The following is a 26,912-nucleotide window of genomic DNA, read 5'->3' as shown; positions in this document are numbered from 1 at the left end:
CCCGGAGTGTGACCGTCACCATGTCAAAGGTACAAGTTGGGGCGTTCAACGTATGTGTGAACCAGTACAGCCAGTCAGCCATTTACCAGTTGCCTGGCACTAAGATGGACCACATCGCTGTAAAGGTGCTACCACTATAAACCCTTCATCAGACACCCCCATGAAACGAAGAGGATTCAGTTAATTTAGTTTTCACCTGCAATCATAGACAAAAGTCTTGGGACAAATTTGCGCTCTTGGCGCTTTTGCACACACGCCAGACAGCAGTCGCAAGCGAAAACAACTTCACCTGCTTAGCCTCTGCCCCCACCCTACCTACAATGTGTAATTTCGCCTGAGTTTTAACATTGTATTTAGTAGGGAGGAGGGAATAGCACGCCTCTTTAAAAGAATTGCGGTGCTTTTTTCAAACTTCAGTGAAGAAGATAAAAGATAAACACAGACAAGCACGTTGAATTACATCAGTATCCCAAGGGCTCTTGTCCACCATTGCAGTTCTTGATTTGTTTTATTAGGGTTTTCAGTCTGATAATTTATGGATTTTTAAAAGATATATTGCACTGGTTGCAAAACGAGCACACTATTCAAAGGGCGAAAGGAACTATCCCCTTCCCCTACAAGAAAAAACAAACAAACAAAAACGAACAAAAGAAAAAAAACCTTCGAGCCTTTCTCGCAATATAAAAACCTGTGTCAGCGTTGACAACAAGAAGAGAATTTTGGATATGGAGTCGAAGTTAAAAATTACATTGTATAGTCTTGTTAATGTAAAATTATAACTACATCAGTTATTGACAGGGAGTGGCTCGGGGAGGTATCAATATTTCCCTTATTTTCCTAAATTCTTGGTTCCAGACCTCGCACCAGTTGACCGCGTATTTAAATTTTATTACGGCCACCACACAACACAAAATACGAGCGATGAAGATAAGCTTACATTTCTTTCCAAATCTTAAATTTGCTAACCCTGAGAAAAAGGATTACGGCCCATCCGATTGATACGGTGTTGTCGTTTTAATTTTTTATACGGTGAAAAAAAAAATCGTCACCGAGTGAACGCTCTTAGAGCGTCTAGTTACATGTAATGTGTGTAAAACTGAACTACCTTGACAAAAAAAAAAAAGAAAAAAGAAAAAGAAAACGAAAGACATCCAGACTTTTAGGTTAGAATAAGTGCTAATAAATGGCCTGTAATGGATTTCAAAAACAACCCTTAACTGTCAACTCAAAAGTTAACTTAGCATATACATGTAGGTTAGTGATACCAGAAGGTGTGAATTTGATATGTTTTAGAGAATAGTATTTACATGTAAATCTGTTCATTTAGAGGCTCAAATAATGTATTTAAAACCTGGAAAATCTGACTCAACTATCATTTTTTTTCCTAGAACTCTACAGAATATCTTATAATGGCTTCATTATCAAAAATGTTTGCTGCCACTACAACATATCCCTATCAAGTGGTCAGGTCAAGGCTTCAGGTAAGGACTGTGCAGGGATTGTTTGATGTCGTTCAACATGGTGCAGCACTTCCCCTGTAAAGCTTTTCAGACCAGAGGGCGTTGCAAGAGCAGCGGGTCATGGAATACATTGCATGACTTTGTATGACTGGTAACCAGTCTACAATCCCAATGTTGATAATCAGGTGATTTTGTCCCTTTTTGTTGAGAAAAACGCGACATTTGCCAACACCGATTGGGGAGGGGGGGGGGGGGGGAATATGTGATCCAGCTTAGCTGTCCCAATTACGTTTGTCCAGGATTGTCTGAAAGAGATGTGCGAAGAGTTTTCTAGTGAAGGTAACGCCAACGATTGTCATGGCGTCACAATATTTTAGAATTTGATTTCGGGTCAATGACGTACAGTTTGTCTCTGTAAATTGGACAGAACTTTTCTACGTCAATCTGGATTAAGGCTCGGTGCAGATATTCGTGGAATATAACTCGTAACCGCCTGTAATAGAACGAAATTTGCGATCTGCTTCAAGCAAAATGGGATTTAGAGCTCTTGTCTATTATTTAGGACTTTTTCCAGGATTATTAATTCGCGAAGTACCAGATCTTTGTGTTGTTTCACGGAATAGTGTTAAATAAGTTGATCGAAGCTTACCCGTGCACAGTGTTCAGATATATCACGAATACACGCGACACAACAACTTCCGGGTTCCACGCATTTAACTAACGCGCACGAATAACCAACAACGGTTGACCATTTGAAAGTCAGCGTTTTGCAACCTAACCTTCGCTGATCTTCCCAATTGGCAGAGGGTACACAAATTTCTCACTTCACATCATTTGAAATGCAGGATGGAAGCAATTTGGTGGCAAAATAGTAGAGTTTGACACTTGAAATATGATTAACCATTTGCCGGAGACAATAAGTTAACTACATGTCTACCCTTTCTATCTTAAGTGAACGGCTAACCATATAAACCTTCTCGCAAAGCTCTGTTGTGCTAGTTCTTGATCCCAAACAATGTTAACAGTGCAGGAAATAGAAAAATCCATTTCAACACAATATCTTGCGCATAGTTGGATTTTAGGGGCGAACAAGTGAGTCATTTGCCCCTTGAGAAGCAATAGAGGTTTATGTCACGGACTTATCGATCGCCTACCGTAGAAGGTCATTTAAAAGGATGACTTTACATTCTTTGGCGCCTACCCAGGTAAAACTTGTCGTTGCATGCTGTTTCTTTTTAGTAGCGCTCGTTAGTTGTACCCGCGAGATGGTACAACTCCCAAAGTTTGTGTTGTTAACTAGCTTGCTGCCATTTTTGACGACCGAGAGATTAAGGGTTTTTAGAGAAAAAGGTGAATGAAACACAGGTATCAAAAAGTGTGTTTAGCCACCTTAAATTCTTCTTTCAGACAATTCCAGACAAAAACGTTGGGACACAAAGCAAGTTCTCCCCTCCCCTCTCCCTCCCTCGCCCATCATTCACTTACAATGTTGATAATCAGGTCATTTTGTCCCTTTTTTGATGAGAAAAACGCGACATTTTCCAGCATTGATTAGGGGAGATGGGGGATACGTGATCTAGTGCAACTGTCCCAACTACTTTTGTCAGGGATTGCAGGAGAGGTTAACAAGCGAGACACGGTAACCTAGCACTGTGTGGTGTTCAACTGTTAAACGAGGCTATTTGAGCTACATGTACAGTAAAATCATTGCAGTTTTTAGCTGTTCGTCCGTCGCTTATTGCAATTTAATGTTCAGGCTTTTAAAGTAAATGCTGGTAAAGTAAGGAGGGGTTGGAGGTGGGCGGGGACTCCCATTTGATTTCAAAAGGTCAGTGTTGTTCGTCATCTCGCTTAGGGGTGTAAATCACGGATTTTGGTCTCACTTAGGATGTTCACACTACTTTTTGCCGTCAGAGTATCTTTTAGGGTGCTCTCTCGAGAGGAAATAAAAACAGAAAAGTAACAAGGAAAATGTTGTCATTTCCGTTTTAAATGGTATTTTTGGGGGGGTCAAATAAAGCTCGAGCCACGCGTCATGGGAAGAACAGACCTTATTTTAAAGAACAGATTCAAAAGATGGCGGTGTTTGCTGAGAGGAGGGCTCTATATTAAGTCACGATACCTGAACTGGACTATCGCAATTGTCAATTTTCTAATTTTAAGAATCAGTACACAATGGCCGAGTACAAAGGAGCAGTGGACAACAATGAAACAATGAAATTAAATAGTAAATAGTTATTGTGTTCGACTTAACCTAACAGTGGATGTTTGTTGACTGTCTTTAAGTTGAACTCTCCTCTAACAAATTAATTGTTGAGCAGTGTGGCTAGGGACGTTTGCAGTAGAACAACAAGGGAAGGGGCTCCTTTCTTGCCCCTCACGCCTGAAAAGATATAAGGCCCAAAGGGCTGAAAGTTCTCCCCACGCAGTGAAAAATAAAATCAAAAACCATTCAGTGGATAAAGTCAAGAAATTGTGATATTACAGACGATAAAGAAAGAAGACAGTTCTCCAAATTTAGGGTTTGTGCGTTGTCCCAAAGTTGAGATATTCGTTCAAATGTTCCGCGCAATATTATAGAGCCTAGTATGGAGCCGCCATGTTGGAGGGCCTCCTTAGTCCTCCAATATGGCGGCCTGAAAATAGCGTAAACCTCTGGAACTTACTTTGGCTATCTAGGCAACTGATTATCTGAACCGAACCAAAAAAAATTTACAAAAGCACTTTTTTCTAATACCTTAACTCCTAAAATGGCTAAAATTCACGAGATAAGTGTATATTTTTCGCCAAACGCGATCTTAGCTTCATGTTACGCACCGCCATAACTCCGAAATTCAAAATGCGCTGATTGCCAAACGACGCTTTTGAACTGGAAAGTTGTAAACAGATATAAATTTAGTACCTCTAATACCTGATGAGGATAAAACCTTTAGGGGAGGCTCTTTAGTTTTGGATTTGAGAATTTGATGGCGTCACGTGCACACTCTAGACGCAAAAGTATCTACATTACTCGGGTAAAATATCCGTACTAACCGGGTTCTCAGAATAGACATAACGAACACATGTTTTATCGCTGTGTAAATAAATAATAACTTTATTTCAGTGCCGATGTATTTAGCTTAACAAGGCTAATTGAGGACGCTCTAAAGTACAATTTATTGCAACAGAAAAAATGGCAAAAAATATTGAGTATAAAATCTATCTTATCCAAATACAGACAAAAATTTACTGAATTAAGATCTACGTAGAAAATATCTATTCAATCTAGTATGTAACTGAATAACGAATATACAAATGTCTCGCACTAAATTTAAAGTTCCCTTGTCAAGTGCAAGAGCGTCAATACTTATTTCTTATAGTTAGTTTAGTGAAATTAAAGGTTTTCATTTTCTAACAGATTAGAATTGGTGCATAATTATGAAACTCTGCAGTGCGCAAATAACCAGTGTCTGTAAACGAAGTTAACTTTGCATACGAACTTGTCCCTTGAGATACAGGAAAATGTCCGTTGTCGTTATTTACCGGTCTCCTTATCCTATCTCTTTACCTCCTTGTCATTATTATTGACAGCAGCGAAGAACAAAACTTAGTTAAGGTTTGACTGAGCTTCAGAGTTCGCGTTTTTTTTTGAAAGGCGCAGTAATTCAACGACTCTGTCCCTTGACGTTGTTAATAATGCTTGAAACAAAAACACCAGTGAAAGAGAGAGCAAAAATAACAACAACAAGATGGAGCACAAAATAAAAACAAAACAAAACAGGTTACAAACAAAGCAAACAAGCAAACATTTAGACAAGATAATAAACATGAAAACTAGGAAACAGACATCAAAACAAGCAAACGAACAAACAAGCAAAGTAACAAACATAAACAAACACACAAAGAAACAAACAAACAAACAAACAAACAAACCAGTTAGCATCGAGGGAATTAATAATGAAATAGAAAAATGCCAGAGCAGTCTGAACAATGACCTTTATACCACAAATGTTCCAACTGGACCCTCGGTTTGAGGAAAAGGATTTAATTGGAAGTGTCGATCGTTGAGGAAAAATTTGGAAATGGATGCATAATTTTTTACCACAGTTTTAATATTAAAGACCAGCTAGAAATGAGTGGGTTTTTTTTTTCTTACAATGGATAAGAAAAGAGGTGAAAAACTCTCGAGGGACATTGCAATGGAGCTGGAATTTCGTCCCGTTTCATGCAGCAACAAGCTGTATTGCTTGATGCATGTTCTTATTGGTCGTTCGTCGTTTACATGGCTGGTTAACAACTTGAGTCTGGTATTGTCGACTCAGGCTGAATGTTATCAATCTTGATATTGAACGATCTTTGGAATGCCTCTAAGTTAGTCTTATCAGTAAAGTGTTGTATATGATATACTTCATTCCACGCGTAATGACTCGAGTGAGTGTGGAGTCACGTGTACTATAGTACTGCAGTTGTATAACAAGAATACAATTGGTAATAAAAAACAAAATCCATTAAAAAAATTCCTGCCCAGCTTGTACTCTCCCCTCCCAAAAAGGCAGAATGATAGAGAACAAACAAAAAACCCAGCTGTAAAGAAGATATTTTGACAGGAAATTGTTAACTCCGTGCCCCTCATCTCCCGTGATTCCTACAACATGAAACAATCTGTGTAGAAATACTTGTAGAACTGAGCATGCAAAAGTCCAGTGTTGAGGCATCACCCCACAATATAATATTATCGTTAATAAAAGTTTTCCTCTTGGTCTTTTTTTTTTTATTATTTTTTTTTATAACAAACCACGTGATATTCCCTAGAGAATTGTTCTTTTATCCATCTAAAAACTATTTATTCACATGCACGGGACAATTTGAAAATTTGAAAGGAAGAATTCTCAAGAGTATCATCACATGGTCTGAAATGGGGCAACAAACTGCCCAGTCGGAAAAGGTATAATGCTGAGCAAATTCCTTCTCTAATTCCATTTGCTTGTTTTTCGGGTACCCGGGCCTGTTAGTAATCGCAAAGAGAAAAAGACCAATGAAAGTAAACGTAACAGCTGTCACATAATGTCTAGGTTTTACAGTAAGGTCATTTGTAACTGGATTAGTCAGTGCTGCAGTAACGGGCGTCACAATGCCTTAGGTTGACCAACTCGTAGATGTAGTAGGAGCCGCAGTTCTTTACTTGAATAGGGACTTGTTTGTCACAACAGCCTCCAAAATTGTGAATACAAGCTTTTCTCCAGACTTTACCCGCAGCCACTGTAGGATGACTACCATTCAACCAGATAGGAAAGGCTGCATCACAACGGAACACCGGTGGACATGTGGTCACCATTTTTGTGCCTGCAGCTCCTTGGAAGCGATACCAGCCATTGAGTGTGTTGTCACATTTCTGGTTTACTGTTACGTGGTCATATTTTCTTTCTGCATCGGACAGATTTTGGTAATGTTGCCAGTGACATACATCAACTAAAGAAAATACACAAATGTGTAAATAAATATGTGATAAAAACAGAAGACATTTGAGCAAGTACGAAAAAAGTAAATCAATGAAATACGTAATTAAGAATTGATTCATGCTTTAACGTGGATCATAGAGTTGCTCGATGCGCAGTCGAGAGAAACTCTAGCGTCTTTAATGCTCTCCGATTTTTCGTTTGGCGTATGAAATAAATAAAAGAACTAAATTTCCATTGGGGTAAATCACGTGAAATAGGAAGAGGTGTACTAACAGAACATTTTCGTATTCTCGGTGTTGGACTGGAACGGCAATCATGGACAAATTGTGTTGGAAAACAATCATAACCGTAATATCTACAGAATAAGTGTCAGCACCCTCATTCCCCTTTTCAATGTTGGAAAATGGTATAATGCAAACTTGTGTTGGGCTAAACTGTTATCATTACTTAGGGGTAGGGAGGGGCAAAACGCGAAAAGAGTGACGATTTCTAACGCTTGTGACCATGGCTGTAGCTTGCAATGGAGGCTCGTGTGTGGGAATATCATTAAAAAGAGATTAAAGTCATTTGCATTTGAAAATACTCCCCGCATTAGCCGCAGTCACAAGCTACAATCATGGACAAAAGTCTTGGGACAATTTTGAATTTTGGCGCTTTTGCGCACACGCCAGAGGCGAATACTACTTCACCTGCCTAACCTCGCCCCCCATCCCCCATACAATGTTGAAAACTACTAGCTGCAATTTCTCCTGATTTTCAACATTGTGTTGGGTGGGGAGGGGGGAAAAACTTTAGTTCTAAAACACAGATAATTCGTTACATAACATAAGTGTCCCAAGGACTTTTGTCCACGATTGTAGTTCCAGTCCAACACCGAGAATACGAAAATGGCCAATTGAGGTGTGTCTTACACACAATGGGGGATGAAGCGGATAGCAACTCCTCACGGACAGGAACGTAAGGATACTCAAGTTATGAACCAAATTACATTGCACCTTCACAGATTGCACCGTTCTTTACGAATCCATCTTTGCACTGGCAGTTGTACGATCCATGCGTATTACTGCACGTAGAGTCAGCAACGGCAGCGCATGGGTCGTTCTGTGCAGCACACTCATCGATATCTGGGAGATAGAATGTGATATAATAGTTATATTTATGTGATATCTTCGTTTCCACCCCAAGGGTTTATGAAATTGACTCTGTGTGTTAAGAATTGTGAGTCATGCTGTTTTTTTTCTTACTCGTACCGGCCCAACCGTAGCAAGGGAGGGGTGGGTGGACAGAAGTACCCTCTGGATTTTCGTTGTAGTAAGACATGGAAAGTTCATCTTACGTATAATGATATCTCTTGGCTTGCTGCAAAATTCGTACAAGATAAGTTGTTGCTTTGTGTTTTTTTTCTGTTGTTATGACGTCATGTGACGTTATTTAGCCGGCCATGTTGGATCCACTAACTTGGATTTCAAAATTATTTTCTCAGAAATAACACACAAACTGCGGTGACAAACATGACAATAAAACGCATGTTGGAAAACAAAATTCATTTAACTTGGCGTTTCGTATGTTTCGACATAAATCTTCAGAAGTGACCGTTTAGAATTGGAGTAACAACTGAATTTTAGATAAGTAATTGACAATAACAATGACAGAAGCTGGGAAAACTTTGCATATCAAAAGATGCAAACTAATAACGACAAAGTGTTTCGCTGCTAACATTATCAGGTAGGGAAGGTTTCAGCTCTCTAAATAGTAGAGTCTCCTTTATCTTGGAATGTGTATCTGACAGATCTTTTACTAATACCTCAAAGTGGTCCCATTTTAAGTTGTGACCAGTTGACGTGACGTGATTGACAGATGCGGAAACAACGAAAAGTGAGCGTGCGGATGAGGTTCACTTTGTATTTCCTAGGTGTGCAGGAGTCCCATTTTCTGTACAGGCCGGTAAAGGTCTTCTTTCGGTAAGTAGATGTTGACAAAGTATGACTGCGGCGTTTGATGAGGATATCCAGGAAAGGGATTGTACTGTTCTCTTCAAATTCAACGGTGAATTTGATATTTGCGTGACGGCAGTTATAGTAGTGTAGAAACTGAGTTGCTATGTTTTACTGTCGAACAAGGTGAAGGTATCGTCAACGTATCGAAACCGAATGGAAGGGCGAGCGTTGTTGTTAAGAACCCTTTTCTCTTCAAAATGGCACATAAAGATATTGGCCAAAACAGGACCTGAAGGAAAGCCCGTTGCCACACCGTCAATTTGGCGTTTTATTGTCATATTTGTCACCGGAGTTTGTAGGTTATTTCTTATTAAGCTAAGATGGCCAAAGAAAAGGAGTATTTTCTCAGAAGGTCGGTAAAAAATCGTACGTTGTGGGAAAATTAGTCCAAAATAATAATGATAGTGAAATGATACTAATTCTGCAATGTTGTCGAAGAAAACAAGAAAAAAGGAATTTTGCTAAAGACAACCCAACAGGCCATTTCAGAATTACTATACCTTTTGCCTCTTTCTCAAAGGGAGTCTTGGTGCCCACCCTTTCGCATGCAAGTTAAATTCGTTTTCATCTGAACGGTTGTGTACCAGGCCTCGATTTACTCCAACTTGGAAAAGGCCCATTTGGCCTAAACCTCTATATAGCTTGACCTGAATACCTCTGGTAATGTCAAATGGCGTGAAAAAACACACGACAAACTAAAATTTTGAAAAAAGGATGAGTGAATTGACACTGAAAAAATTCTAACGAAAATCCAAAGGCCAAAAGTTGAAGGCCTGTTGTTAAGCATAAGTGCTAATTTCAGCGCAGTTTCTTACGGGATACTTTCTAAATAAAATAAGTACAGTTCATAGTACATAACCTGGTGATCCACTAAATTCTGTTTCACCAAATAACCTATAACTTGTGATCATTAATTATTTGAACATTACATTATTGGTCTCACCTGTGCAGTTGTGTCCATCTCCAGTATATCCTGGATTACAAGTACAGTTGTATGAGCCATGAGTATTAACACAGTCAGCATTGGCATGACACTTGTGCGAAGCTGAAGTGCATTCGTCAACATCTGAGAAAAGAAAGCGACAACAACGAAATATTTACCTCGTGTTTTATGCAGACTAATGATCTCAACTCCAAACTGCTTTTGGTTCTTTTTGTTTAAAGGGTCCATTATAGAAGACGGTTTTCGTTTATGTTGTGTTATCCTTCCGTTTTTAGCTAGAGTATTCTCAAACTACACCAAAAAATAAGTAGTCAATAACGTTTTTATACAAGAAAAGGTAATGCTTAACTTTTAATCGCAGGTTAGCGTCATCCGGCTTACGAAAAACCCGACCCAGGACGCTAATTGGATTTTGGTAACTCATGGTTGGGGGGAACGAGGGAAATACGACTCAATAACTTAAAGGTTAATTAAATCATGGAAATAACAGTCGATATTGTGAGAAGATAACCGTTGTCCCCAGGCTGTGATAATGCATTGGCGAGGTGAAAGTAGCAATGTATGTCGACAGACAGATGTACGTTTTAGGACACTGGCTGGTTGTTTCTTTGCAGGAAAAATTCACTGATGATACCATAACGTAAACTGTCTTACCCTCTGTACAATCCTGACCCTTGAATTCAGGAAAACACAAACAAGGATATCCTTTGTTAGTAAATCCCGCCTGGAACGTGCCATTGTTCTGACACAGTTTCTCTCCACAGGCATTCTTAGCCAAGAAGAAAGAAAGATAAAATTTTGAGTTAAGTTCTCATTTTATCTCCAAATTCACTCCGTTTAGTTCCTATGAAAACCTAAAGACAGACAGACAACCTTTATTGAAGCACGACACCGTAATTATTCGATTTAGCACCCAGGATGCTTTTCTTTTTGGTAGCTCAAGGGAGGGTGTTTATTCGAGAAGGCGCTTATTCGGGATAGGGCGCTTATTTCTTTCTTGAGAAATAGGCGAATGTTCAAAACAAACCTTTAGCACGGTATTTATTAACAGAAACTGTAACAGTAGCAAATATACGGTAAATGTTCAGTTAACGTGAGGGAATTTTAATCATTTCGACGCCACTTACGTGTCACTTACGGTTCATCAGTACGTAAATAAAGCTTTCTGGTGCGGCGTCTTCGACGTCCGATTCGGTGATCTCGAAAAAGAATCCTTGTCGCGTGAAAATAAAATAATTGCTCATCGTAATGGAAGGGAATGGTAGCGCTTGTGGGAATAGGGGCGCTTACTAGTTAATAAAAACACATTCGCAGTGGGGCGCCAATTCGAAAGGAGGCGCTTATTGGAAGGAGGGCGCTAAATCGAATCATTATGGGGTAATGCATAATAAAATTAAAATAAAGTAAAGTAAAATAAAATTAAACTTCGTACAAAGTTTATACATGATAGATACAGTTCATCTAAAATTCTACTAACATAAGATTTTACAAACTGAATGGGATTAATTAACTAATTTTGCTATTAATTAAGCTAAGCACATCAGAAAAGTTGATCTTTCGCTCAGCTACTTCATATTTTCCGCTCTTTGATGGTTTCAGATGAATTTGATTATAAACCTAATTTGATTAGAAACCACACACTAACCTTTGATCCACGATAAATGTAATTTTGCATTGACTTTAGATCACTAGGGTATTCAAAGTGAGTTGAATTATTCAGTTCACAATTAGTGATCGCCGGGGACCTTAATTCCATGTTGTAACTGACACAGTTGGGTTCCATAAAGCAGAGAGCTCCGCAGAAGTCTTTGAAAACGGACTCAACAGTTTTCATTACGTGGTTAATAAGTCGTTTGCCTTGAAACGAGAGCGCGGATCGGAACTCCAGTTGACGGCACGGGTCAGTTGAGTAAAGAGTCAGATGATCGATAATTATCATTAGAATTCAGTTTGATTTTCTTGAATACATACAGTAGCCACTCCCATACAAGCGATTCGTTTTAAGAGAGGTTCCTCCCCCAAGATGACGTCTTATTAAGGAATATGCCCCCCTCTCTTAGGTGGGGTCATCTTATGTGACCCCTCTTAGACAGGGCCTTATCATGTATCGCGCCAGGGACTCCCAGGTGGATGCCTCCACCGGGGGTACCCACTGAGGAAGTGGAGTGTTCCCCCAGAAGCCGTCCAATACGGCTTAACGGTTTTCATCACGTTGGCTATAAGTCGTTTTCCAAGCATGAAACGATAGCTGGCTCGGACTGAATTCCAGTTTGCGGCAGGGTTCTTTCAAGAGACAGATTGTCGAAAACTGCCATTGAAATTTAAATTTGCTGTAATCTCGATAGCCGCGAGCTACTATGCCAAGAACAGGAGACAATATAGCGTCTTTAGTCACTTAATGTCTTAAACAACATGGCGGAAATTACATGAAAAGATCGAAAGGCACGATGGTTCACTGGTGCTTACGTCGCCGGAAGTGCATTCGAAGTACTTATCTTCACATTTGCTGAATACATGTAGGTAATGGTATGAATGCTAGTGCAGTGAAGGATTTTGACCTCAAGTTTAAATCGGAGTCAAAAGGCTCGCATAATTTTTAGGGAATATTTTTCTTTTGTATGGGGCTATTCCTTCCTGAGTGGTACCTAAGTGTCTTAACAGAGGGACTGCCGAAGAAACATGCTTTTTATATTCCTTGGAGGACTGCATATTTGGCGATCTCGTGCGATGAATAAATCAATTACAATCAACTACAATATTTATTGTTGCGGCAGTTGATAGAATTGCTAATGGAACAAGGTGTTTAGATCCTCTGATGTTTTAAGCGAGTATCCACGTAATTATTCGATTTTTAAGAAGTACTGTTTTTCAATGTGTTTTAACAATGTAGTAATCATATGAGCCCGGTTTCCGAGATCTCGCTTCCCCACTATTTTCTTCGTAAACATTTCGATTTGTTCGTATAAAAAGCCGGGCTGACCCGGTTACAACCGAGATCTCAGCAGCCGGCCGGGCTGGAAATCGTTCCAATATAAACACTCTAAGGACCTCTCCATATGAGCCCGGTAACCGGGACGAATTTTGTTGTCTGTTCATACGGGAAATTTCAGCCTGGTCGACCGGGATGAAATCCAAAGAAACACAACCAAAATAGTGGAACATAAACTTGTATCGTTCGCGGCGGTCGTAGCTTTGTGGACTCTTGTAACTTTACTAATAAAGCTAATTCGCATACTCCTAAAGTGGAAATACATACGTACAAGACAAAAAGTATGCCATTTTCGGCGCTTTGTTGGGAAAGCGAAGCCATTTTGTCTAGAAAACCTCGTCCCGGTTACCCGGGCCGGCTGGAGTGTTCATATGGGAAAATTTTCATCTCGGTTTCCGAGATCTCGGTCGCAAAAACCGAGATCTCGGTAAACGGGCCAGCCCGGCTTCTCTTATTAACACATCGAAATTTTTACAAAGGAGAGAGTGGCGAGGTGAGATCCCGGAAACCAAGCCAGCCCGGTTGACCGGGCTCATATGAAAAGGCTCTTAGATTACTCTAGCCCGGTTACCGGGACAAAACATTTTCAACTGTATACGACCCCACGCGGTTTCACACGTGTTCAAGTTACACCTCAGGAAGCTGAATGTGTGTATACCCAGTTATATAGCCCACAAAGCCAGCAAGAACCAAGTGGAAACTTTTAATAACAAAAATAAGTATCACAAGACTAAAGTGATCAGTGTAGTGATTAGTCTTTGCAAACACAACTTTAACCCACCAAATGGAAATAACACCAGTTTTTAAACTCTCAGCTGGACAAAGAAGTTGAACTCAAATTTCAATACTTATTGCTCTGCTGTTATTTCTATTCTTTGTTTATATTATTGTAGTAGTTCATAGATAAATCTTGTTAATTAGTTGAAATTTACTTTTTTTATCACAATATGGAACTGTTAAACTGAAAATTAGTTAACACTTCCACTCCCGAGATCTAAAAGCTAATTCTCCTAACTGATGACCATACATTAGCTTTGCTTCTCAGGAAAATTTGGTATTATATGAGAACAATATCCACTAGACGATAGCCCCTCTACTTGACAATGTATCCAAATTGTAATAAAAATTTATCATGTGACCAATTGACCACTGCTGGGAACAGGGTTATGTAGTTCACATTTGATTTGTTTTAGATTTGTTCAAGAATATTAACTAGGTCAGCACCGTGGATCCTGTGTGTAGCCCTACCCTTCCGCTTCCCAAAATGAAACAGAAGGATGCTCTTCCTGCCATTTCCAGTGCTCCTTGAGGCTGGGTACAGGTAGTACTCATAAACCACAGTTAGAGTTTAAAGGATCTTTAAATGATGTTGCTGTCAATGACATTTTATTTAGTTTAAACTTACGTGTTGCAACAAGCAAGTTAAAGTTTGAGTTCCAAATCAAAGACCATTCATTACTAGGTCTGTGAGCTTTCTCCTGAAAACAATCCCTTTTCCTGCGTCACAAGAGTAAACTGGATAAGGAATGTTCTTAAACTGCACTTAATTCTCCTTCATAAGTTCAATTTCAGTCATGACTAAATCCTCATCGATGTTTACATTATGTTTCTCACAATAATTGTGCAATACAAAACATACATAAATAATTGTTGGGAGAACCTCAAGCTTGGAGTCCACTTTTGTAGTGAGAATGGACCATCTTGCCTCGAGTCGCCCAAAAGCACATTCGATTTGGTTTCTGGCGGAACGCAGCATGTTAAAAATGACTTGTTTCGAGTTGCTGTTACATGCGTCGTACTCTTTCATGCGGAAAGGAAGCAGTAGGTATCCTGGATCACCAATGAGATAATTCGGTATTTTAACACTTCCCTTAACTAGAGTTTGGAATGCACTTGGCAATTTGCTGCTTCTTAATTTGGCATCGATAGAGGAATTGAATTGGCAAAAACTTTTGTATCATGCACACTTCCTGGCCACCTGCATTCATTCAACATCTATAATGGAACCTTTGTAGTCACACACAGCCTCTACACTTAATGAAAAGAATTGTTTGTAGCAGAAAAAATCTTGTGAGTTGTCTGATGGGCATTCAATCGGAAGATGAGTCCCATCAATGCAACCAAAAGCTTGTGTCATTCCAAATTTTGCTTAAAACTGCTACTTTCTCCCTCATGCTTTCTTCATTCTCTGGAAGATGGAGATATTTTGGGCCAAGATAGTTTGGAATAGCCTGACAAACCTCACTTACAGCAGCTAATGCAGTGTTGAGTGCTATTTCAAAACTATTAATCATTCTCAGAGATCCGGTGTCTTTTAAAAAATACAATGCAACTGCCACCTTTTTTCCGCACTCAGTGCCCTGTGATAAGGTGACTTTGGCCTGGTGAAATGTAAGGCCTCAGCTCCGATACTAAGTTCACAAAACAAGCCCTCGACATTCGAAAGTTTTCTTTCCAACATCATCTTCAGGTTCTACTCCGGTCCAGATGTTTTTCCACCACAAATCAGTTCGACCAGGTTTGTGCCAACAACTTCGCTTACTTCGCTTACATTGAGCCTTGCCTGCTGTATTTTCCACAGCAGAAGAAAGCCATTCAGCTGTAGCAACATAGCAACGATAGCTGACAACGCGAAGGGTACGAACAGTACAACTGTAGGTGGCGCCATGTTTGTTTACCGCTTTGAATTTCGGGCTGACACTCGTCCTCAAAGTCTTAAGCTGCGCGGGACTCCCGCGGGTATTTTTATGGGCCTCTGACGTTCTTTCATCTCAGTAACTGGGATGAAATTCCCTATATGGACACAAGACAAAATGCGTCCCGCTTACCGGGCCAGCCCGGTAACCGAGCTTATATGAAGAGGCCCTGTAGCTAAGACAATTGGTATTGGCTCCGGCCGGGGTATTTGCGTCAAAGAACTGGAAATTTTACTAAAGTTCGCTTGAATGACGAATTTTTACTTTCTAATGATAAATATTCAGTATCAATAATTAATTTCAGGCAGACACGAATAATTATAATATGTAGGTTTGTTTCTTTAATAGGATTTGACAACTTGTTCCGTGTTTCTATCGAGTTATAGAAACACGAATGTAAGTTTAGGAGAAAGAGAAATGTTCTGGGAACGCGAGTCGATTCGTGTTTCTATACTGAAATCGATAGAAACATGAATATTTTTCTATTATTTTTAGCAAATTCCGCGACAAACAAAGTTAAAAGAAAAAAGAAAACAACTTGTTTACTTTGATCATCCAAAAGTAAATTCTCTTTGCTCGGATCATTATTACGTCAACAGCTCATGCTAGTTTTGTGTTCCTATCGAGTTTTAGTTTAAATCTGCTAGTGTTTTATCACGAATGCCATTGCGTTACTCACTCTCTGTTGAGAGAAATTGTTCAATAGAAACACGATTTTAAACCAAACAGCCCGTTGATATTATTTGGGGTATTTTCAAAAAGAAATTGAAACATTTTACGTTGGTATTTTAAAATTAACAGGCTCATATCTCAAGTTTACTTAGTACAGCTGGACCAGGCTAATTCGAACTGGGTTATTCCGAATTCCCTGTTATTCCGAACTCGAAACCATTTTCCTTGGATTTGTACCTCAGTCATTTACTATCTGCTATTTCGAACTCTCGCTATCTCGAGCTATTTTTCGTTTCGCCCGGAATTCGTATTAGCGGGATACATTTTGAAAACAGAATGTAGCTCGGCTAGAAGTTGCGACCATTCTCTCTATTTTCTTCGATACTAAAGTTTAAATGCAGCAATTAGAGGCTGAATAGAATTGAAACTGATATTTGGTGTAGTAATGAAAGAAAAGTACACATTTATCATTCTACCGAGGCGATTCACTTGCCCTTGCCACACGCGGTTTGCTAACGTGAAGGACCACGTAGGGGCCAAACCACCCCCCTAATGTTTCATGAAGGCTATATTTGCTTGGTTTATTTATTTCTGAACCAAGTGTGGCAGATGAGCTTTCTTTGTTCTCCAGATTATTTTAATTTGGAAGTTGTGACAAAATGTCAAATTATGATGTCATAATTGATGACGTCACCAAAACGTGCTATAATTTTTTTGTAAAATCTGATAAAAAGATTATGTCATTGGAAAGGCCTTGACTTGAGGAGTAAAATGCCGGAAACCGTTTTTTGCTATGATGATTATTTTTCGAGATATGGTAAGCTAAATATTTTTTTTTGTCCCCCCGGAATTTGCTTAACCATACTGTCCTTCTTAAGTCAGTCTCTCTGGTTTATTTTTTTCAGTTTTATTCTAGGAAAGCTAATAATCTAGAAAAATAGAAAGCTTGATGTTGTAAAAAATCGTATGGTTTTAGAAATTTGATTTTCGGCTTTGTTAGGATGGTATTAACAGTAAAAAAAATGGGTGACGTCACAGGTTATGACGTAACAAAACTAATTTTAACGCAATAACACTAGAGGGATAATTTTTTATCCCGATTTTCTTCTTTATTTTTGCTTTAGTCATCTGGCACATCACATGTGCAACATAGGTGCATTTGCTGGAACAAAATTACGGCTCTAATTTGGGGATTTTTCTCAAGGGGGGGACCCCATATTTTGCAGAGTTATCTTTCATATTTAAAAATGCCATATTTCATTTAATTTTTGTGATATGGACAAAATTTTTTCAGGTTTCAGCTCCCCTTGATGTGCTCTTTCGAACACATTGTAAAAAATATGCATATTAAAAACTTCAAAAGTGGCAAAAACATGACGTCATCACTGTGACGTCACAAATTTGACATTTACTGACTTTTTTTCACGTAAATATAATTGGCAATAGGTCTTCTGCTCATCTGCCAAGTTTGGTGTAGAAAGAGTGAATACTTTTTAAGTAATGCGAAATAATGTGAAATATCCAAGAACTGACGAAACATTTGGGGGTGGTTTGGCCCCTACGTGCACACCGGATAATAATTACGTGACTATTCATAACAAGATGGGTTCCTTATGTCAAGGACCTATTCATTCCATTACATTAACAGCAACGAATTTTAGAAAGAATGTTCCCGTCAAAGGTGTATTATATTTAATAGAGTACTATAAATTTAACAAATTGATTCGCTAATGACTTCCAAGGAATTATTTTAAACAGCGGGTACCTTTACAGACAAGATGCAAAGGTGATTATGATATTACTGAAATAAATTTCGAAATTTTCTTTTCTCCAAATACCCAAACAACGGCATTTCCTGATTCTCGAGGATATCTGCAGAACATGGAAATGGGATTTTAAGTAATAATAATTACACAGTCGGACCAGACCGTTCCTTTTGATTTCGAATAAAAATATTGCTGAATTTTTTGGCGTGATGAAAAGCACCCGGTCACCTTGTGCTTGATTTGCTATTTGAAGCTTTTCTGCCGGACAACATTATTTTTAAGACAAATAAGACTTTTTTTACAACCATCACAGGCGAAAGGAACCTTCACCTGTCCCCTGGCGCCAGGTTGGCGAATAGGGCCTCGAAAGGAACAAACCAACCAAAAAATAGCCTACTTACCTTCGCAATTCACTTCTGCCGCCAGTTTACACAACAGGAAGACAATAAGTGTGCTGTAGTCCATGTTGAAAATTACATTGATAGTCTTGTCGCGAGAGATAAACCTCCGACTAGTACATCAATGATAAATATTAGCTCGCGTGAATAGCTCCACGAATTAACTGAAGCGTCGGTTTAAAACAGAATCCACGAGAAAACTGAAAACGACGACATGACGAACGAGTCTTTATGCCGTGCACGTAAGTTTGAGCTAATAAAGCTGTTGTTTTGACAAGCATGGCACATCATGCTGAGAAGTTCATTTCAAGCCCCCGTTTTGTTATGTATTGGTAATGAGGTTCGCTTTGTTTCGATGTTTCGGTTAGGATTTTGTAAAACAGGCTCCTGAATGGCTGGAGACGACAGGGTTAATTAAAAGACGGGAAGCTTAAAATAAACGTTTTGAGACAAGGTTATCAAGACGCAGTTGGTGGGAGAGAAGAGGGAATTGAAATTGCCTAAATTGCATAAAATAGAAGGTCATTGTGATCGTTTTGCGAAGCCCAAGGTTTAAATAATTAAAATTTCCTTAACTGGTTAGAACACATACCGTTTTAAGGACGGTGCCTACTAAATGTAAAGGTGTTTGCGCCAGGTTAGGACCACGCGAAAAAAAGTAAATCTTTGCAACACGCATTTTTTCAAGATAATTAGCCTTGAATCTCAACAAAATGCTGACATCAGCATTTTTCTTAAAGAAGAAGGAAATGATATTTCTTTACAGATTTCCTTAGAAAAGCAAACCCATTTATAAAGATCTTAAAACTGCATGGTAAATGGTAATATAAAAACCACAGTTTGGTATGTTTTTATCAACAAAATCATTGCAAGAGCGCTTTTAGGGCCTCTGGCAGCCTTCTTCTGGTTCAACTAAAATACAGTCTAAATACCTTTTGCTCACAACCAGAAACTAATAACGAGTTGAATAGGCTTACCACTTCCATTTCATAAGAAAAATGTAGGGGTAGCCACGCGCTTTTTAAAGTTATTCATCTTTTTTGAAAGCTTTTACGGTACTCATTGCATTTTTTCCTGTCACCTCCCCAGTAAGTAAACCATTTGTGTATCTCGCACTTGTTTTGCGCGCGCACTACGCCACCTGCACGTATATGTTTCCAGCTGAGTTTCAGTATAATTGTTTGACAGATAACAGCTAGTTTTTCAGCTGGAAGACGTTAATAGTAAGTGGTTAGGGATGTGCTGCTATTCTGGTGTTCCTGGTTTAAGTACAAGTTCATTAAACTTGATTTGGCCACAGTAGAAAAATCTTGCTTTTATTTTTGTCTTTTACTTGGTAGCGTAGTTGATTACGTCAATGTGAACCCAGCGCGCTCGTGGTGCTTAAAGCATGCCTTGCGTGATGCGCAGAACGTGTGCGCACTAACAAACGTAGTCACCTTCCTTAATATGCTGGTTTTGGGATTTTGGTATTACCTCAAAAGAATATCCTTTGTTTCAGGCATTTTTTCTTTTCTCGTCACCTGTGTCTCATGGATTCCCCTAGGAGAAATTTTTACGGTACCCATTATATTGCCTCAGGAGAAATTTGATTTCGATCACTCTCGTGTTATATTAGTACAATTCGTAGTACAATTCGTCTTTCTGATCTCGACCAAAGGTGTCTAAATGAGTACCGACGAATTTAATGCAGGGGGTAATCCGACGATGGACTAATCCATCCAGGAGGGGAGCGGGAAGATGAAAAATACTCCAAGTCACTCCATGCTACGGAAACTGGCATATGCTTGGGTGTTCCGGTTTATGGGACCGCGCTAAGAACCAATCAGATTGCAGGATTGGTTACCGTGCCCTCTTGGGAAAAAAATAAAGTGTAGTCATTTGCCCCAACTTATAGATCAAGTAGGAGGAACAATTCTTTACACTGATTTCGAAATGTTCATCGATTCGGCAACAATCAGGAAAGCAGACCTTGATGTCTGTTTTTACGCCTTCTCCTTGGTATGGCAATCTGTTGCTCTCAACATTCAACCATACTGGAAATTGTGAATTTGCTATTGGTGGACACTTGGTTGGCATTCGTGTTCCTGCAGCTCCTTGGAAACGAAACCAGTTTTCCGTAAAACTTTCGCAGTCCCTGAAATCTGCGTTTGGTTTCTGTCGAGATCGTCTAGAGTCTGGTACCCATGATAGGGATCAACTGAAAGAAAATACAGTTATAAACGATTTCTTGTCTTTCTTGTAATGTTCTGGCTCATTTCGTTCATATGTCTTGCCCATTAACCGGGTTCGTCAGTTACCATGCAAACCCAGTGATTTCGCACCTTTAGCTTTTTCGATCGATTTACCGTCGATCTCAACTATTAATTTGGTTATTCAGAAGAGCATGCGTTCGTTGATTTTACTCAATTACCATAAATTTGAGTCTCAGCAACATTAAGGCTTAGCCTATTACTTACAAACCAGCAATTAAGCTTTATCAGCTCTGAGTTTAACGACAATTTCAAAGTCAGCTATTGCACTTGCAGCGTAGGTTATATTTGTATTGTCAGCGAACATCCTCCCAAAGGCTGAACTGAGGCTATTGGGCAGATTATTAATGTAAACTAAGAATAGGAGTGGTCCAAGGTTGCTACCCTGTGGGACGCCACAAGAAACTTGGGCGACAACAAACGAATGGCCATTTGTACTGCATTTTTGGCTTTGGTCGCAGAGATATGATTCAAACCATCCGAGACTACTCGTGTTAACACCAGTTTATGAAGCTTCCGTATTAGGAGACTGTGGTCGATAACATCAACGGCTTTTTTTGAGATCGATGAAGGTTACACATTAAATTCGCCCGAACCCATTTATACACTCGATAATACACAGCTAAAAGCATGAATCAATAGTTTTATTATTATAATAATAAAAATTACAATTTTCTCGATTGTGATTGGTTTAAGAAACTCCTATTTTCCACTAATTCACTTGCCAAGTTGTATCGGACAGTTTGTTATTGGACAGTTTGTTATCGGACAGTTCAATAAGCCAATCACATTCAAGGTTGTAGTTTAAATCAACCAATCACTTTCAAAGTTGAAGTGACATGCGTGCGTGCGCTTGCTTTTGTGTTTTTGGCGCCTAATTGCCGGTAGGAGGCGCGGTGGCATTAAAATTTTTTCATCTCCTTTGTAGGTATTTGAATGCAAATTTTCCCTTTCTTTCATAACTTGGCTATTCTTCTTTTCTCGCAAATTGTAATTTTTATGATTGATTGGCAATAAGACTTCATGTCGTCCAATTCGATCTGTAATCATACTCGTGATAAACAAATCGGACTCCCGCTGCGCGGTCGTCCGATTTTGTCATCACTTTTATGATAACCGACCCAATTGAACTCCACTCAGTCCTATTACCATTACTTATTATCATTATTATTGCCAAGGAGGAATGGAAATGGCAAGTTTGCTCATGGCCCAATTGTGTATGATTCGATTATGATGCACACTTGTAAACAAAAACAAGCAGCTTTATTTGCATGTTCAAAGATTCTCAATATTTATTGAAATTAAATGTCACGTAAGGGCTACTTTTTCGCTGAAATATAGAGGTAAATAACTGATTCCACCGCTTACCATGCTCTTGTTACCAAGATTGGCTAATTTAACCCACAGTAAAGACATAGTGATGTCATTTAGGTGAAATCGCTAAGCCTGTCTAAATTAGTGCCGCGAATCAAATGATCAATTTAAGCTGTAATTTAGCTTTGTTTGGCTCGTTCGACTCATTTGCAGCGACTTCAAAGGCTTGTATAGGCATGGCATGGACTCTATTAAGAGTACACGAGATAGATAGCATTCTCAGTACGACTACGCCATATTTATGTACACTTTCTGACCGATTTTCCAAAAACATGCCCGCTATTTTGGTGCAAAGTCTTTAACACAGTTTTCATAAATTCAGACATATATTGGCACAGAATGTCCGAAACTGATTAGAGAATTCCCTAGCTTGCCTCCAGATGCTTTAGAAAGATCAACAGAAATTAGACACGCTCGTTTTTCGACCATTCTGGGTCATCCAGTCTTGTTTCCTTCAAATATATGTCTGGATTTATGAAAACGGTGTTAAAGACTGAATCAAGTGTTTTTTGATTTATTTGTTTTTTTTTTAATTTTTATTTTTATTTATCATTATTATTATTATTATTATCATTATTATTATTATTTTTTGCTTTCGCTATGACAGCAGCTTGTTAATCTTACCTAGCATGAAATGTAGAAACTCCTTGGCAAATGTTTCGTTTATTTAGGTTTTTTTTTTTTTTTCATTATTTATCGACAACCTTGACAAACGAGCGCGCGCAACTAATCTACAGCGCGCGCCAACACAAGTACACGATAGGTTACGCGCGTCTTGAACGCCTGTTCTGAGCAAAGAAAAAATCATTGTCATTAAGCCCATAAGGGCGCAAAGTGTTCAGTTTATAGGCCCATTGGCCTTCTTTGTCCCTCAGTTCTTCCTCTCTATTCACGCGATCTATCAATTAAATCCTGACATCCCTCAAGCCATCATGTCCGTCCCCACAAAAGCGCTTATACAGGAAGTCATCCTTCTCTTGCTTTGTTCCATTCAATCTCCCATGTCGTCTCATTCTGGCCTTATGATTATTGAACCTTAAGCGAAAATTCGCTATAGTAGATCCAACGTACTGTAGTGCGCATTTCCTGCAAGTTAGCAAGTAGACTAAGTTGCTCTCGTTACAATTGAGGCTATAATTAATGGAACATCTCCTTCCTGTACGAGAACTCACGAAGTGGTCTCTTTCACCGATATAATCGCAGACTGTCAAGTTTGTCTATTTTCATGTCTTTAGCTCGCGCCTTTGGTTTACTTTCTTTCATTCGCTTACTCTCGCTAAGGCTCATGGTATTACGCAAGCTTTTAGCTCACGCCGTCTCGGTCAAAGTTCAGTGAACCTTTAGTCGGTAAAGAAGTGACAAGTCTTAAGTTTCGGTCAAGTCAGGTTGCCTTTCGCATTTCCCTATCAAGTATTTTCACTCTGGGTCAGATATGTGAGTGCTTTTGTTTCCTTTGTTATTTAAATGTATTTCGTATCGATTTAGTATGTTGCACGATTATATTTTAGCTCAAGTTAATTGTTATCGTTTTCCCTCGTGCACATGCAGATAAGTAGTCTGTTTCTTAGTATATCACAAATGTGATTATTTCAATTCATTTCGAAGTATCATATAAATTGTTGTTAAGCAAGTGTATGGATTTGTATTGTTTACGCGTATTTTCGTCTTTGTTTGGGACCATGTGCGGAACATTATTGTTTTGATGTCGAGTTGTTGTTATTCTAAGTGGGGTTCTGCCCCCCAAACATCCACAGAGCAGTTTGTTTCATTACCCTTTTTCAAGCGCCTCCACGTAAGCCTCTATAGCCAACTACCTGTTCCTCTCCGGACACCATTTTGACCGATTCCGAAATAGAGCATTTCTGAAAAATCCCCGTCTACCTCTTCCTCAGAATAAAAAAAAACTCTCTTAGCCTGATTCGTCTAATGTACTCCTTTATATCTTTTCTCGCGTTATAAACATCAATCCTTTCAGGTGTAGGGCAGAACTTCAAACCCTAAGACAAAAGTGATGCTTCAACGTCCGTGAGTACTCTTTTTGAGAGATTTACAACAATATTCGTCCCAGTATCTATCCTACCTCTCACGCACGTCGATCCCATTCCTCCCTCGTGGCGCCCCATTGTTGACTCTCTCAACTTGAGTAATGTTCCCCACGGACGTTTCACCACTTGTAGTAACACCTTCGGTGCTCATCACACCTCGTCCTTCATTATTCCCCCCCGGCCGTGCTGCTGATAATACACTATCAATATCACTCTCAATTTCCCTCACACCTATTAACAATAACGGGCGGTCATGCTACACACATCAAATATTTTCTCTAAGGTGGCTCCAACATTCTCCAGCAGTTGCACTTTGACGGATCAACGATGCTATATGCCCAAATATTGGTGAACAAGTTATGGTCATCTCAATGGCATAATAGGTTATACCATAACCAAAGTACAAATCTGCTTAAAAAATTACTCTTTATTTCAGCTTTAGGTGCTTATATCTCAGAAAGAGGACAAGAAGACAATGAAGCCAGGTTTAAGGTATTATTTTATTGCCACTTTCATACACTTTTAAGCGCCAGGATTATTTTCCATAAGATCTTTTAAAATAGCGAAGGTCATGACTGGTTATTATCAGGGGGATTGAAATTAATAAAAAAAAAAGTCATAAAATTTATTTCTAGGGCGGTTTACTCTACTAACTGTCTATGCAACTTTACAATACTCATTTTTGTTTATTTTAGTAAAGAAAAATAGCGTGTAAGGGTGGAAATATAGTCAAATATTTCGTTATGTGATAATGACGCTCACGTGCTTTGTTTGAGGTACAAGAAAACAAATAATCTTAAACAAAAAAAATGCTTAAATAACATTTCCTCATCACGCTATAACTATTAAATAATGTTATTTCCATAAACTGCTACACCGAAGTAAACACTGTTCACTTTTATTGGTGAACTGAATAATCACTAATTTAGCCCAAGTTAAAGTGAACGATACTCTTTAACCCTCTCTCACCCCCTCCTACTCAGGTACTTCTCTATATAGGTACACTAACAAATTTTATATTAGATTAAAACCTTTTCTATTTCTTGTTTTTCTTCTTAAATTCCCGATACTATAACACAAATACCAAGCATTAGAATTTAACGCCTTATCTCAAATTAGCGAGCAAATATAAGAGAGAGTGCACTTGTGGGAAAACAAATCCCCTCTGAAAAATCTCATTGTAATCATGGTTGCATGAGATGAAAACGACATAAACACACAGACAATATAACAACAAAACAACAAATGGAAGACAAGGACGTAAAAGAAAACCAAGCAAACGTTAGCAAAATATAACAAACATCAAGGTTAAGAAAGAGACATGAAAACAAGGAAACGAACAAACACACAAATAAGCGAAGTAACGCAACGAAACACGAGACAAACCGGGAAATAAACGACCAATTATTATTATTATAAATAAAGTTTGTTATTATTATTATTATTATTATTGTTATTATTATTTTATTATTATTATTGTTATTATTGTTATTATTTTATTATTATTATTATTATTGTAATTTTATTTAAAAATCATTGAGTAGTTACAAAACAAGAAAAATTTGAAAAAATTATTAAGTTAATATGCTAGACCTTTCACCTCGCTTTCTTCTAATAATAAGCGGTGTTAATTCCTTCACTTTTGGCTAGTCTTACAGCCATTACGTTATAGTGCGGAGACTTAAACGGCAGACTACTCAAAATTGCTGCAGACCATTTTGATTCTCTTCTCAGCACACTGTTTATAAAAAACAATTAAACAAACAAACAAACAAACAAGCAACTGACTAAGAAAAGAAGACCAAGGAAAACAAACGTCCGGCAAACACGTCTAAAAATAGCCATCGATGTCTGGCTTAACAGTAAGGCCATATGTAACTGCATTAGTCAGTGCCACAGTAACGGGAGGGACACGTATTGAAAGAAGAGAACTTGTAGATATAGTACGAGGTGCAGTTCTTTACTTCAACGGAGCTTTCTTTGGCGCAGTCTCCGACAAACGTAGTAATGCAGACTTTTCTTGTGACTGTACCCTCTGCCACTGTAGGATGACCACCATGCAACCAGGCAGGGTAAGTTGCACCACATTTGTTAACCCCTGGAGATGCAGTTGCCATTTTTGTGCCTGCATCTCCTTGAAAACGGTACCAACGTTGGTCAGAGAGGTCTGAGTCACATTTGCCACCAACTGGTTTATCGTAGTCATATTTTCTTTCTTTATCAGTCAGATTTTGGTAATGGTGACATACATCAACTAGCAAAATAAATATACGTAAATAATTGACCATTATCGTTTGCATTACTTATGCACAATACTATATGCGCTAAAAATAACAAGAACAACAACTACAATAAAACAGGTATCACAAGTTGATAAGTATATCAGTGAAATAAATAAAGATATGAATAGTAAGGCCAGTGCAATCTCAAAGTATTTTCAAATATCGTGAATCCTTAATTACTCGAGCCTTTATAGGATTACTCGGTTATAGTATAAATGAGAAAGGGTACGAACGCGCGCACATTAATAAATACGCTTTGTGGTGCATATCAAAAATAACGATAAATTGGCCTGCCATCAGCCAATCACAACGGAATTATGTCATGATCATATAATGATATCAATAAATCATAATGATAAATCGGTGATTAAAGGTTCATAACGATCTTTAGTCAATACACACAGATCTCTGCGTTCCTTTTGATAAGTTAAATCAGACTTTTTCAGAGCCAAAAAAGAATAAAATAATAAATACAACCACACTTCACAAATCACAATCTACATAGTTCGGTTTCACATGACCTCAGCAAAATTAGAAAGCTCTCGAAATCAATCCCACTAACTAGCGGCATAAGGGTTTTGTCTCAACAGAGTGTTTCCC

General features: G+C 38.6%; 3 protein-coding genes across 3 annotated transcripts in view; 1 reads left to right on the top strand and 2 right to left on the bottom strand.

The window, feature by feature from the left end:
- LOC145495529 (solute carrier family 25 member 32-like) overlaps positions 1–26,912 on the top strand; it is a 240,583-nt gene that overhangs the window by 153,051 nt on the left and 60,620 nt on the right. The gene's annotated exons all lie outside the window — the stretch shown is intronic.
- The window catches only part of LOC145495627 (uromodulin-like), a 176,107-nt gene that overhangs the window by 119,657 nt on the left and 29,538 nt on the right, over positions 1–26,912 (bottom strand). The gene's annotated exons all lie outside the window — the stretch shown is intronic.
- Positions 6,540–13,526, bottom strand: LOC145495516 (uromodulin-like). Its single transcript, XM_081475157.1, has 5 exons — positions 11,484–13,526; positions 10,493–10,607; positions 9,839–9,961; positions 7,894–8,022; positions 6,540–6,908 (listed from the first exon to the last, which is right to left on the bottom strand). The coding sequence occupies exons 1-5, from the start codon at positions 11,775–11,777 to the stop codon at positions 6,541–6,543; spliced, it is 1,029 nt and encodes a 342-aa protein (XP_081331283.1). The 5' UTR covers positions 11,778–13,526; the 3' UTR covers position 6,540.

This window comes from Orbicella franksi, chromosome 8, assembly GCF_964199315.1.
Source record: "Orbicella franksi chromosome 8, jaOrbFran1.1, whole genome shotgun sequence".
Lineage (NCBI taxonomy): Eukaryota > Metazoa > Cnidaria > Anthozoa > Scleractinia > Merulinidae > Orbicella > Orbicella franksi.
Note: the sequence above shows the minus strand (reverse complement) of the source record. Positions and strands in the feature narration are given on the sequence as shown.

What these genes read in the sequence shown, in the direction of transcription:
- LOC145495516 (XM_081475157.1), bottom strand. Translation starts at nt 11,777, where the DNA reads ATGATAATTATCGATCATCTGACTCTTTACTCAACTGACCCGTGCCGT. An exon ending in ACATTTATCGTGGATCAAAG is followed by an intron (nt 10,608 to 11,483) that starts GTTAGTGTGTGG and finishes TTCTTGGCTAAG; the next exon opens with AATGCCTGTGGAGAGAAACT. An exon ending in AGATGGACACAACTGCACAG is followed by an intron (nt 8,023 to 9,838) that starts GTGAGACCAATA and finishes TCTATCTCCCAG; the next exon opens with ATATCGATGAGTGTGCTGCA.